Below are 14,979 nucleotides of genomic sequence, written 5' to 3' on the forward strand. Positions count from 1 at the left end.
GCCTCAGCCTGCCGAGTAGCTGGGATTACAGGTGTGCGCAACCACACCCAGCTAATTATTTTTGTATTTTTTTTTTTTAGTAGAGACAGAGTTTCACCATATTGGCCAGGCTGGTCTCAAACTCCTGACCTTGTGATCTGCCTACCTCGGCCTCCCAAAGTGCTGAGATTACAGGCGTGAGCCACCGCGCCAGCCTTCCTCCTCAATCTAATTCTTACTCTTCTTACCTAGACAATTGCTATGAAAGCCCTGGCCCATCCCCCTACGTGCACGGCTATATGCACTAAAGAAGAATCTAATATGCAACTTCTTTGTTTCCCCATTTTAATCCAGGTACTACAACGTTCTGTTCACTTAATTTCTTCCATGGTGTCATCTCTTTTCCTATGACTGCAAGATCTATTCTTACCCTCCTCCCTATTGCCTTGTACCCAGGTCTACAACTACAGTTCTTTTCCCAGGAATAGCCCTTTTTCTATTTGCTTTTTCAAGGATTCTAGCAGCTTTACATTGTTACTAAGGTCTTACGGAAAGCCAAGCAAAGTGGCAAGAATGGAGCACGTTGAGGAAAATATTTAGGGTCCCTGGGAGCCAAGACTGTGCTATAAAAATGTTCTAGAAAATGCTATAGAAACACAGAAGAGGGAGTATATAATTTTACATGGTGGAATCAAAGATTCAAAGAGGATGTGACATTTGAATTGAAGGAGCACTCCCAACTCAGCAGCTGGGTGTAGAGAGAGGAAGTTCCAAACAGGAAAAACAGAATACACAGAGACCTGGCAGTGTAAAGTGCATGGCATGTTCCATAGGACAGAGTCTGTTCCTTATTGTTGCTGGAGTACTGGGAGGTGACAAAGTTGGGAGAAAATGAAACTGGAAGGTAGGAAGACACCAAGTACTTAAAAGTTTTTGTATGCTGGAGAGTTTGAGTTTCATCCTGTAGGTAATAAAAAACCATTACAGGATTTAAGCAGAATGTGACATGATCTGTGTTTCAGAAAGATGACTTCTGGCCACAGTTTGGTGAACCAGTTAAAAAGGGATTCTAAACCCAGGCAAGGCTCTTTTCTTTTTATTTCCTTTTCTCTGTGTTCTTATCACAGTCCAGTGGCATAGTAAATAAACAGATCTGAAAATGACATTTCGTCATTCATTTTCAAAGATAGGCTCTCAAGTGATGCATGTATAATGGTGATCTGACTCAGGGGGAATACATCGATCTTGCAAGGTTTGTAAAAAGACAATTTGGCATTTTAAAATCCTCTCCTCCTTTTTAGAATCATAAGACCATTGAAGGATTGCTGCCTTAATTTGTATCAGGATTCCCACTTTGCTCTGTTGCCACTTACTGTGGCTTAGCTGCTAAAGAGACTTCAGATCTTTTGTGGTTCTATATTAAGGACGGATTCTTAGGATAAAAATGAAGCTGAGGATGTTGGGTTACAGATATGTGTTATTGATAAAATCAAAAGACACATATGCTTAACCCACCACCACAGAACACTCATGGTTTTGAAGGAACACAATTTTTTTTTCAAGTAAATAAAGCACTGTGGGAATTCATGATGCCACAATTATGATAGTACCTCAGATTCATTTCATCACTATAGGCTGTAGCATACATAGGATAAGCTATAAGTTATTTTTGATTGACTTTTCCCTGTAAGAAAGCGTATCAGAATGCAGTGAATGGTATTGTTATAGAAAAACTTAAAACCCATTCTTATTCTAAAAGTAAATTATTCAAAATCTCTGTCCTTTAACTGATCAAAGTATACCAATGTTTCATGATTGAGAAGCAATGGATTACTATAGTTAGTCATTCTTTAAGATGAACTCCTGTCACCTACCAGAAAGTATTGATTATTACCATTTATTTAGATACTACTTTAGTGCATTGAAGTTACCATGCTTGGAGTTAGAAGGGCTTTTTCCTAACACTTTCATTTCTTATAAGTAAAATCCCACTGAAAGTGAAGATGTGGAAGAGAGCATCTTGCAAGACCATAGGTCTCCTAGACAATTAGCGTGTGTTGCCCCTTTGTAGGAAAGAGAGGGTTCTTCATTCTCCATGAATACTCATGGTTTCTGTAAGTTACCTTGCGGCTTGGCATTACTGAGGGAATACTTTATGAAAAGAAACCAATTTGGATATTTGGCTTTAAAATCCTTTTGTTTTGTTTTGTTTTTGGTTTTTTGTTTGTTTGTTTTTTGTTTTGTTTTGAGTCTTGTTCTGTCACCTAGGCTGGTGCACTCTCAGCTCACTGCAACCTCTGCCTCCCAGGCTCAAGCAGTCCTCCTGCCTCAAGCTTCTAAGTACCTGGGACTACAGGCACATACCACCATGCCTGACTAATTTTTGTATTTTTAGTAGAGACGGAGTTTCGCTATGTTGGCCAGGCTGGTCTCAAACTCCTGGCCTCAAGTGATCTGCCTGCCTCAGCCTCCCAAAGTGCTGAGAAAAATCTTCTTCCTTTTCAAACCCAAACCTCTTCCTTCAAGAGTAAGCAAATCATGTCCAAGATTTCTGCATGAGCCCTACACTGGAACAGGGTTTCTTTTTTCTAGATGATCACCCTTGCATCAGAAGAGGTCTTATGAATCTTGGTGAGCAATCAGCATTTTTTTTTTTTTTTTGAGTCAGAGTCTCACTCTGTCACCCAGACTGGAGTGCAGTGGTGTGATCTCAGCTCACTGCAACATCCACCTCCTGGGTTCAAGCAATTCTCCTACCTCAGCCTCCCAAGTAGCTGGGATTACAGGTGAGCACCACCATGCCCAGCTAATTTTTTGTATTTTTAGTAAAGACAGGGTTTCACCATGCTGGCCAGGGTGGTCTTAAACTCCTGACCTCATGATCTGCCCACCTCGGCCTCCCAAAGTGCTGGGATTACAGGCGTGGGCCACCACGCCCAGCCCCAAGCAGCATTTTTTGAGAGCTTCTGGCTGTGCCATCTTATAGGTACTTAACTCATGTGTCCTTTTATTGAATTCTGAGACTTTCTTGTATTTTGCTCTATATCTCTGTTGACCTCTTGGATTTCACATAGATCTGCCCTAGGAGGCAATTCCAAAGATTAATCAGTTAGTATATTTAAAAGTAAGAGTGCTCACTTTGGCAGCATATATACTAAAATTGAAATGATACAGAGAAGATTAGCATGGCCCCTGTGCAAAGATGACATGCAAATTTGTGAAGCATTCCATGTTTTTGAACTAACGCAGAAACAGAAAACATAATATGGCATTTTCTCACTTATAAGTGGGAGCTACACATTGGGTACACATGGACAATAAATATGGCAACAGTAGACACTGGGTAAATACATGAGGAGGTAGGGAGGGAAGCAAGGGTTGAAAAACTATTATTGGGTACTGTGCTCACTACCTGGGTGACAGATTCATTCATACTCCAAACCTCAGCATCACACAATATACCTTTGTAACAAACCTACATATGTACCCCCTGATTCTAAAATAAAAGCTGAAAAACATAAAAATAAAATAAAACCTGCTCATTTTACTCATAAAAAAGTAAATAAGAAATATAGATACTAAAATAATTTTTTGACACCAGGAGTTAGAATAATCACACATCATGTCTGTTTCTTCTTCCAAAAAACAGGGTCTCTTTTTGTGGTGGAGTGAGATAGGAAGACCCAATCTTTCCTCATCCGCTTCTGTGCATGTCTGAAGCTCAGAGTATTGGAAAGAGCATGGGCTATTCCAACTGAGCAACCTTCAGCAAATTATGTCATTTCATTACACCTCAGTTTCCTAGTCTGTAAAGTGGGGATGATAATAAAACATGCCTCATAGGGATGTTGTGGGACTTAGATGTAAAAATGCTTGATACAATGCTGATGAATTTAAAACTGGTTAGGGTTTTGGGGGGCCATTTTTGTTAAAACATATTCATTTTAATTATTTTGTTTATTATCTGCTTTTTTTCTTCGTACTACTGACCTAGAACCTCAGAGGTTTTTTTGTCTTCAGTATAACAGGATTTTCTCCACAGATTTCTGTAACCTGGGTTCACTATAACCTGGATTCACTGGTATTTTTAAAAGACCTTCAAAAATTAGAAGGGCAACGTGAGTCTATTGAGGTCTCATGAAAGTTGTCTTCTGTGTTGGTTTGCTAACTACAAATATGTCATTTCTACCATTTTCTGGGGTCCTTTAGTCTAGCTCCAGTTGCTCATGTTTTGTTTCCTAGCTTCTTACATCACAGCTTGTTGAAGAACTTGATTAAGTACGTTGTGTTCATTCCCTTCCTTTCATCTGTTGTCCAATTTATTTCTCCATGAACAGTTCCATTCAGTTAGTTTAAAGCCATCTGTTTGAGTGCTTACTATATCTTTGAAACTTTTAGATGCTAAACCTATTACTAATGTTTTAGAATTTTTCACCTTTCATTTGTTGAGCTAAATTCCTTTATAAGTGAAACACAATGCAAGAAAAATGTGTGGTATAAGTGTAAACTCAGGTGGATGTCATCCTTCTTTAACTTCTTTAACAGAAGTTAAAGAATCATATACGCCTGTTCAAGGGACTAATCAAGGAATAGTCATTGAAACCAACTTCCTTGTTAGTATCAGAAGATGAACACTTCCTACCAGACACTACAAACTATCATTTATTGACTGGTTCCTGAAAATTGAGAAGAAGGCAAAAAAGTAATCCAGAAAAGTAAGAAGCTAAGGAAAAGCAGTAATGAACTTATTAAAGAAGGCCACAGAAATCAAATGCACAAAAGAGAGGTTCATTAACAGATTTGAAATCCACAATCACCAGACAAGAGAAAACTACCCCCTCCCCAACCTATCTGCAATACCCTCCTCTCCTTGGTACATTTGAGGCATTTTAAAGGGTGTGTTTGTGTACATGTCTGCAGATGCACACACACCAGCCATCTGTGACTGCATTGGAATTGCAGGTGGAATTTGACCATTCCCAGCCTTCAAATGTTAAATTTTCTCCAATCCCATACACCCAGTCCCCAGGTTTTTTACATGAGTACTTTAATGAAGGAACCTGCTAAACTTCACTCTGTCTGAAATTCACCCCTGTTAACTATTAGTCTCTAGGCTCAAGTTGGTTAGGTCCCTCTTTTAAACAGTTGAAAAGAACTTGAATTAAAAGGAAGAGGGAGGATGGGAGAGGTCCATAACTTAACAGGGGGACGATTTGAACAAAAGATGTTTTTTAAAAAACTATTTATTTTCCTTTCAGGATGATTTAGCAAGAGACCAAGCCAGCTGCCTATAATGAAAGTTAGTGGACACCTGGTTTGTTCTGCAGGGGCTGCAGCCTTTTTGCGTGGAAATTGTGTGGCCTCCTGTGCTATTAGCCTTGTGCTCTGGTGTTGCCAACTGATTTCTCCAATTCTCTTTTCTCAGTGGGCTAGAACGCAGCTGGTTAAATAGGCCATGACTCACATAAGCTCTCGTGTCTTTTTTATTGACTGCTTTATGGAAATGTATCACATTCCAAAGGGTCCCCATTGTTGTTGCTGTGCATAGCTGACTAAAGAGTCATGTTTAGCATTGAGAGATGGAATCCTATTCTGTCGTTTTTTATTGCTTTTTTTGATGTGGGTGGGATACAAGGGTTAAAAGGAATCTAGATGAAGAGAAAGATATCTGAGAATTTCTTTTATCTTCATCTGCCATGAAAGTTGGGTGGCCATCACTTCTGGGTAACATACTTCTCGGTCGATCTTTTCTTTATGGCCCCATATCCTTCAGCTAAGTGAATCTTTTCTTTATACGGGCTGTTCTGAGAGGTTTAGTTAAGTGTAGTGGTAGAGAGAGATTATGACACTAATGTAATTCTGTTTTGTGCTGATATAATGTAATACACCTTTAGACTTAGCCAATAGGGCCATTTATTCTCAATAAATCAAAATCATTTTTATTTTTTCATGACGGTGGTGATATCTTTTCTCAGGTAATGAACAAAAAGCTTCTTTTTTTAATTGCATACTTAAATATAAATTGTTTGCCTTAAAATAGCAACTTATACAATTGTTTGCAACTTCTTCCTATTTTTATAACCATCCTTTAAAGCATATTTTACACACTTTCTATTATGCATTAAGTAGTTCTCTGCAGATCTGTTCATTTACCAGTAGATGTGGATTCAGGCATACAAGATTCCTGCCTCATCAGCCCATGGCATGGCTAACACTGTGCATCCTCAGGATCACTAGTTCTTGATCAGTAGGACCCTGCGCTGACACTGAAAGAGGAGGTACCTTGCATGCCACTGTGGATTCCCACCTTGGTTGTTTGGATTTGTCAGATAGATCATGGAGCTAATGAGATTGAGCTCAGAGTCAACTACATTGAGAACAACTCTGTTATTGGACTCACCACACAGTACCTTGTACACAGAAGACAGTTAATAGACTAGAGACTGATCTGACCTCATTTCCTAATTTTTTTTCCATAGACATTCTAAACTTAGCCTATAATCCCATCTTTTCCCACTGCCCATAAGGGAAACCAGGCAAGAGAATTACTCAATACAGATTCTGTCTAATGAATAAGAAAGCAACATAGACCGGGTGCGGTGGCTCACGCCTGTAATCCCAGCACTTTGGGAGGCCGAGGCTGCTGGATCCCCTGAGGTCAGGAGTTTGAGACCAGCCTGACCAACATGGAGAAACCCCGTCTCTACTAAAAATACAAAAAATTATTCGGGCATGGTGGTGCATGCCTGTAATCCCAGCTACTCGGGAGGCTGGAGCAGGAGAATCGCTTGAACCCAGGAGGTGGAGGTTGCAGTGAGCTGAGATCGCACCATTACACTCCAGCCTGGGTGACAAGAGTGAGACTCTGTCTCAAAAAAAAAGAAAGAAAGAAAGCAACATAACACATCTTACTGACTATACACAAAAACACAGCATATAAAAAGCTGTTTCCAGCTCTATCCCTTTTCAGAATCTTGTTAGTGAATGACCAAGAGAAAAAATTCAGCAACTCCTTCGGTACCCAATTTTAGCAAACTGAGTTTGACTCTTGGGGAGAGAAGGTGGTGATGGTGCTGTCCCTTGTCTCCTAGAATTAGTGACTTGGAGTTACATCTCTGCTGCATTATGTCTTTGTTTCCTTGGTGGTGGCATTCTTGGGTTTCAGTTGGTGGGGAGAGAAAAACCTCATGCTGATAATGTACTGAAAGTAAATGAAATTAAATAAGCGAAGCAGTGCTCATCACTACTTCCTCCCCCCTGGGTAATTCAATTCAAGCTCTCTCTCTGATGGCAACTCACAGGGGCTGTCTCTGTCACCCCGCTGGGGCCTGGAGTCTTAACATCTAAATAAAAGTTTCACTCAAGCATTTTTTATGCTCCTGCCAGCAGGATCAGTGAGCTGGTGTGGGCACATTAATGTAATATTCATACTCACAGACTCTCCCTGCACACGAGGCAATGTCTTCCCATTTTCATAATTATAGATGTTCCATAAAATGGCATTTAAATTTGCATTAAAAAAAGGAGGTTTGAATTCTAATAGAACGTTTAACATGTCTTTTATGATTCAGACTCTTGGCATCTTTAACAAGGAGCTGTGTCTCTAAGTTTAACAAGACCTTTAAAAAGAAAAAAAAAAAAAAAAAAAACCTGTGGAAAGAAGAGATGGAAACTCCCAGCTTATGGGATCATGTTTTCCTCATCTCCCTATGTCTTTCATTTAATTTTTAGGCCTCCAGGAACAATTTTTTTTTTAAGAGGCAGGGTCTCGCTCTGTCACCCAGGCTGTAGTGAAGTAGTTCAATCACAGCTCACTGCAGCCTTGAACTCCTGGACCCTACCTCAGCCTCCCAAGTAGCTGGGACTACAGGTTTGTGCCACCACACCTGGCCTCCCCAGGAGCAATTTTTGGACAGCACTTCAGAGAGCCTTCTCTTCTATAACTGGTCCTCACCCTACTCAATGCCTCTCCCTCAGTAGAATCTGCTACTGTTTCCTTGGAGGGTGTTTTCAGAGGGGTAGGAGAAATGAAAGAACCCTAGAAAAATGAACTTTCCTTTGCTGCTGTTCATCTCACGCATGCACCCTGAGATGGATTAAAAGGATTTATGGCAACCACATAGTTTGCTAACTGTGAAACACACAAATAAAAGTAGTCCATGAACAAGGAGGTTAACAATAAGGACAAATTGTATAAAAAATCAGGCACATAGACACACTTGAAAACAGAAAAAGAGGCTCTTCTGATCTACCTTTTTATAACTAAGCTTGAAACAGCTTTAAAGCAAAATGTAACTTTGATTGCATTTTAAATTGTTGTAGATGTTATTTTAAAACAAAAAGTAGGAAAAGCACTGAGCAAAGTGCCAGCTCATAGCCACCATTGAATAAATGTTATTGTAGGAAATGTTCAAAACACAATTGTTTGAAAAAAAGTTATTTCAACCAGAACTCTCAAGATACTCTATAGGTGGCCCAGTTGATTCATATGTAGTTATGCCTTACTGTGTTTTGTATTTGGTTTGCTTCATAAATTATTTAAGACAATCCAAAAGAGATTTGGGTTCTGGGACTAAAAAGAATAAATGTTAAAATACTGCTAGGCCAATTACCTTCATTTTGCCTAATTAAGAAATGTAGAGTGTGTTCTTAAAGGAGGCTTTTTTTTTTCATTCTTCTTTCATTTTATTTTTTGAGAAGTACATTCCTTCTTTGTCTCTATCCTTTGTCCCTCCCTTCTGTGAAGTAAGTATAAACCCCAGTGGAGGAAGATGGATTAGGATCTTGACTTCTCAATAAATTTGTACCTAACAAGGCTAATTGAAAGCCAAGAATGTTAGCAGCATACAATTAAAGGCTGATGTAAGTTTCAGGGTATTATTTGTGAAGCTTTTTACAGTTCTTAGATTCTTTCTCATACTTTTTTTTGTTTGTTTTGTTTTGAGACGAAGTCTCACCCTGTCACCCATGCTGGAGTGCAATGGCACGATCTCGGCTCACTGCAACCTCTGCCTCCCGCATTCAAGCGATTCTCGTGCCTCAGCCTCCTGAGTAGCTGGGATTACAGGTGTGCGCCACCATGCCCGGCTAATTTTTTGTATCTTTAGTAGAGATGAGGTTTCACCATGTTGGCCAGGCTGGTCTCAAACTCCTGACCTCATGATTTGCCTGCCTCGGCCCCCCAAAGCACTGAGATTACAGGCATGAGCCACTGGGCCGGGCCTCTTTCTCAGACTTTTAAGAAATCAGGATTTGACAGTTATTGCTAAGTTCAGCTTGCATAGCCCTCCTTCTATGAACTTAAAAAAATTTATGTTCACAGAGGTGGCTATCTGTTTGTTAAGAGAAAAAAAATTGAGTGTGTGTTTATTGCTCCCTCTTAGGTGACTACGTTTATGGTGGACTCTGTTACTCATTAAAGCTGTCTGTGCTGGTAGCTATTCATTTGACTTTTGATTATCTCAATGAGGTTTATCCAACTTGGAACTTATATCCACAAAAAAATTCTTAATTTTGGCTGGGCGCAGTGGCTCACGCCTGTAATCCTAGCACTTTGGGAGGCCAAGGTGGGTGGATCACAAGGTTAGGAGATCGAGACCATCCTGGCTAACACGGTGAAACCCCATCTCTACTAAAAATACAAAAAAAAAAAAAAAATTAGCTGGGCATGGTGGCGGGCGCCCGTAGTCTCACCTACTAGGGAAGCTGAGGCAGGAGAATGGCATGAACTCGGGAGGCGGAGCTTGCAGTGAGCCAAAATCACGCCACTGCACTCCAGCCTGGGCAACAGAGACAGACTCTCAAAAAAAAAAAAATTCTTAATTTTCTGGAGTCCTTTTCCTGCCCATCAGTGCATATTTAGGCTACCTCACCTTACTACAAATTAATGTATATTTAGATAGTTTTAAGCAATTTTAGCATTAGATATAATCGAAAAGAAAGAAAATTGGCTGGGTGTGGTGGCTCACATCTGTAATCCCAGCATTTTGGGAGGCCAAGGCGGGCAGATCACTTGAGGTCAGGAGTTTGAGACCAGCCTGGCCAGCATGGTGAAACCCCATCTCTACTAAAAATACAAAAAACATTAGCCAGATGTGGTGGCACATGCCTGTAGTCTCAGCTACCTGGGAGGCTGAGACAGGAGAATGGCTCGAACCTGGGAGGCAGAGGTTGCAGTGAGCTGAGATAGCGCCATTGCACTCCAGCCTGGGTGACAGACCAAGACTCTGTCTCAAAAAAAAAAAAAAAAGAAAAAGCAAGAAAATTTACTTTTCCCTCCAATCATATAGAAATTGTTTTATTTTGTACTGTGTTTAAGCAGTTGCCCTTTTTGCACTGTTATTAATGTGAATTATCTAAAGTAGCCTAAATAAATGAAAATTTTGCCGGGTTTCAATAAAGCATTTTGCCATTGGTTCTTTTAGGAATGGAAGACATTGTAAAAGGAGCTCAAGAACTTGATAACGTAATCAAGCAAGGATACTTGGAGAAGAAAAGCAAAGGTATTGGTCAGACCCACAGATTTCAGAACATTCCAGGAAGGGAAGGGAAGTGAGGAAAAAGAAGGCTAACACATTGGATGCCTTCTCTGTGCCCGGTACTGTGCTAGGCGGATACAAGGCAAAAGCAAAGCAAGGAAAGGAAAGGAGTCTGGTGTTTGTGTGTAGGCTAAAGAGAGATGTCCCAGCCTTGAGCAGACCGTAAGCTTCATCAAGATAGGGATGCTTATGTCCTGCTCACCTCTGTATCCCCAATGCCTGGTATAATAACAGGTGCTTAATAAAACTTGTTGAATCAATGAATGGTGTTCTTGTCCTCATCTCTCAGTGTGCTCCCACTGTGTAGTTTTTATATCATATGTGAAGCAGTCTACTTTCAAATTTCAGACAAGCTCAACTCTTTTTGTTTTTGTTTTTGTTTTTGTTGTTGTTGTTGTTTGAGACAGAGTCTTGCTCTGTAGTGCAGTGGGTGTGATCCTGGCACACTGCAACCTCCACCTCCTGGTTCAAGCGATTCTGCTGTCTCAGCCTCCTGAGTAGCTGGGACTACAGGTGCGCACCACCATGCCCAGCTAATTTTTTGTATTTTTAACAGAGACAGGATTTCATCATGTTGGCCAGGCTGGTCTTAAATTCCTGGCCTCAAGTGATCTGCCCGCCTCAGCCTCCTAAAGTACTGGGATTACAGGCATGAGCCACCACACCTGGCCTTTTTTTTTTCTTTCTTTTTTTCTTTTTGTTTTAAGATAGGATCTCCCTCTATTACCAAGGCTGGAATACAGTAGCACCATCATAGCTCACTGCAGCCTCCAATCCTGGGCTCAAGCAATGCTCCCACTTCAGCCTGTCAAAGAGCTGGGACAACAGGTGCACACAACTGTGCCTGGCTATTTTATTATTTTTTATAGAGACAAGGTCTCACTTTGTTGCCCAGGCTGGTCTCAAACTCCTGGCTTTAAGCATACCTCCCATCTCAGCCTCCCAAAGTGCTGGGATTACAGATGTGAGTCACCACTTCTGCCTTCAAACCCAACTCTTGACCTTTAACTAATTTAATTAGAGTAGGTACCACTAGAGTTGGCATCTCAGGTTTAACACTCAATAGGCAAATTGGCTCAGCACCAAAACAAAGGCTCTTTCATGGCCATGGCCTGGAGAATCATTTTGCTTTGTCTAAGGCAACACATAAAGATATAATGGAGAATTTGAAAATGTACAGGATGAGATTAGAACCCGAAAGATATAAAGGAGTCTAGATAAAAAGACAGCTGTGGGGGCACAGAGCAGGCAACGCTGTTTGGAACTTGGACCTTTAACTGAGCTAGTCCCCTGGACCCTGAGTCAATATGGGTTAACCTGTGGGAGTGAAAGGAAGGGTTTTACAGTCCATTAACCTGGGAAATAAAACAATAACACACTGGACTGTATGTTGTTGGATTTTACAGACTCTTCAGTGATGGTAGTTACCTGAATTTATGTCCCCTACTGCTGTTCTGTTTAGATCATAGTTTCTTTGGATCGGAGTGGCAGAAGCGATGGTGTGTTGTCAGCAGAGGTCTCTTCTACTACTATGCTAATGAGAAGAGTAAGTGTTCTTCATTTGCACAGCAGCATCTCACTCCTGGATGCAAACACTTCATAAATTCTCAAGCACTTAGATCTCAAGATAGCAGTCCTTAACTAACCCATAAAGGGACATGCTTAGGAAAGAAATTAGCATGGGCAAATAATACCTTGCCCATCACCGAAAAAGCAGAACCCAATTTAGAAATTATTTCACCTTTAAACACTAAGAGTGTGGTCAGCACATCAAAGGGTTATCTTTTATTATGATTAACAACACATTATCAAAGTTGAATGTTTTGGTTTTTTTAAAAAAAATAAAAAGAACTTCAAACTCTTTACAGGCATCAATACCATAGCTAAAAATTGAAATAAATTAATTCTGAGAAAGACTTAAAGAACTTAAACAATGGCCCAGAAATAGGACCCCCTAAGGGCATGCTCCCTGCTTTATCCTAACGACTGCTAGGAAGTAAGTAGTCCGGTGGACATTCCTATAGCCATGGAATATTGAGACCCAAATGGTTGCTGTACCCAAGGCATGCCCTTCAGCCAGATGACAGCAGCAGTGAAGTGTTGACTCAGGCCAGAGATAGTTTCTTAATCAGCCACCACTGACTTAATCAAGTCAACACTCATGAGCTAACCCTAGAAGACCTCCCATCCATGTTTAATGTAATTGATTGGTTTATGAAAAGAAATAGAGGATATAAGCACAATTGGAGGCAATTACAAATAAAGACAAGCTAAAAATTATTATTATAGATGAATGCAAACTTTTGAATAGGTGATACTCTTCAACAGAGTTGGACTGCCCCAGGAGTAATTCTAAGAAGCAAGAGGGAGACGAAGTTTAAAAAGCATCAATTCTTCTTGGGGCTTTCCTTGTGCTGTGCACCTTCGTACAGAGGCCAGCGATACAGATTGAGTAGACTCTTATTTTTCCTTGCAATCATTTTCTGTTTCTCATTCCTCAAACAGTGCTGTCCCAGTGCCTGGATATCCAATATAGGGAATAATCAGACACCCTCAGTTGCCTTTGTACTTCCTGCACCTGTGGCACTAAGGTAGTGGAAAGAACTGCAGCTTTGGGCGAGGCGCAGTGGCTCACGCCTGTAATCCCAGCACTTTGGGAGGCCAAGGCAGGCAGATCATGAGGTCAGGAGTTCAAGACCAACCTGGCCAATGTAGTGAAACCCCGTCTCTACTACTAAAAATACAAAAATTAGCCAGGCATGGTGGCGTGTGCCTGTAGGCTGAGGCAGCAGAATTGCTTGAACCCAGGAGGCGGAGGTTGTGGTGAGCCGAGATCACGCCACTGCACTCCACCCTGGGCAACAAAGCGAGACTCTGTCTCAACCAAAAATAAATAAATAAATAAATAAAAACTGCAACTTTGCTAAGTGACTTGAAATCCTTAAGATTTGCCCAAGCAATTGTCTCACACTGCCTCCCTGCCTGCAGTAGTTATCACAGACCTTGCCTACCTTTCACTATCCTAGATTCCTCAGAACCTTTCCCATCTAGGGGCAAAGGCTAAAGCCCTGTTTGGAAAGGATAACAGCATAGTTTGTAAACTGAGCTACAAGTCCTCTGTGTCCTTCCAACACCCAGCCTGCTGTCAAACCCAGCAACCACAATTTCTCCTCTAAATTATAGGCGTTCAATCCAGCCAGTTGTTCTTTTCTTATTTTAAACCTTCAAATTAATATGACACTTCTCACTGTAAATATGTTCATCATTTATTTTGCATTTAAATAAGTGGTTGGCATATCTAGATATAAAACCAGGTGTGTCACATCTGTTCATTCAGAATCTTCCATACTCACAATGAGAGAGGAGTGGGGAGAGCAAGAGCAAGAGACTCAGAAGCTTTTATTGACCATTTTGCCATTAGGGTGAAATAAAATCTGGTGACCAAAGAAACAACAAAACATTTTAGTGGCCAGTTAGAACAAGGAGAGATACTTTAACAAAAAAGATTCTGGTGTCAAAAAGCACTGTTCCATGGCTCCCTTCTCGCCAGTTATTTCTTATTGTGCCCATGACATTTTCTTAAGTAAGAATAGTGTTTGTGTATTTCTTTTAGCTCAACCAGGTGAGGACAGAGTCTTTTTCCTTCTTCTTTCTTTTTTAATATTGTCATCGCATTGCCATCCTTGTCATCATTATCATCATCAAAAAGCATTTATTAAGCAATTCATTTCACATGATATAGAGCTCAAAGCATCCCAGACACTGTGGTTCCTGTTCTCTGTGTGTTCTGCCTGACCCACACAATGAAGACACAAAATTCTTGAGAGCCACCTCCTCTTTTTCTGTTTCTAACATTTTTTTTAAGTAGTGACAAGCAGAATAGTCTCTCTTCACTTAGGGTCCTTTTCCTTTTATCTCCTTCTTTGTTATCTAATAATACTCAACATTATTCTGCTACTTCCCAGGTTGACCTCTTACAAGGAGGATAAAATACTGAGTTTTAATCATTCTCCCTCTAGCATAAATTCCCACCTGACCAGCAGGGAAGCGGGAGAGAAGTTTAGCCCAAATGCTACATAGGGCATGGGAGGCGATTCTGGGACCTTATAATGCCCCCCTGTGCTATTGTCCCTCCCCTCAAATGTGAGCTCTGCTGGCCCTGATAATAATGTTTCAGCTCTATAATAGCCTTCAAGAGCCTCACATTTACAGCCACACTCTCCCTGCTGTAATAATTCCTTCTTTCTGTTATTATAGATCTCTTAACATTCTAATAAATTCTCTGTCTCTGTTGTACTCTTTTGGCAAAATAACCTTTCACGTTGCATTTCCCTAGCTTGGCAGTGATATCTGCCTTACTGTCGCAGTAGCCTCTTCTTAAGCTTCTCTAATAACCTTTCCTTGACTATTGTGGTTCCTCAGGGATGTAACAGCTGTTTCTGTGCTTTTATTTTACATACCA

The 14,979-nt window shown here is 40.6% G+C and overlaps 1 protein-coding gene and 1 non-coding gene across 7 annotated transcripts in view; both read left to right on the forward strand.

Moving 5' to 3' along the window:
• SKAP1 (src kinase associated phosphoprotein 1) overlaps window positions 1-14,979 on the forward strand; it is a 307,330-nt gene that overhangs the window by 240,826 nt on the left and 51,525 nt on the right. For all 6 annotated transcript variants that reach the window (XM_054456001.2, XM_054456000.2, XM_054456002.2 and 3 more), the window contains 2 exons: window positions 10,404-10,481; window positions 11,980-12,063. In XM_054456001.2, the coding sequence (XP_054311976.1) occupies window positions 10,404-10,481; window positions 11,980-12,063 (162 nt within the window). The remainder of the gene's footprint in view (window positions 1-10,403; window positions 10,482-11,979; window positions 12,064-14,979) is intronic.
• On the forward strand, window positions 3,110-3,216 carry LOC129018429 (U6 spliceosomal RNA). Its single transcript, XR_008495260.1, has one exon. It is a non-coding gene; the product is annotated as a U6 spliceosomal RNA (small nuclear RNA).

Source organism: Pongo pygmaeus, chromosome 19, assembly GCF_028885625.2.
Source record: "Pongo pygmaeus isolate AG05252 chromosome 19, NHGRI_mPonPyg2-v2.0_pri, whole genome shotgun sequence".
Taxonomy (NCBI): domain Eukaryota; kingdom Metazoa; phylum Chordata; class Mammalia; order Primates; family Hominidae; genus Pongo; species Pongo pygmaeus.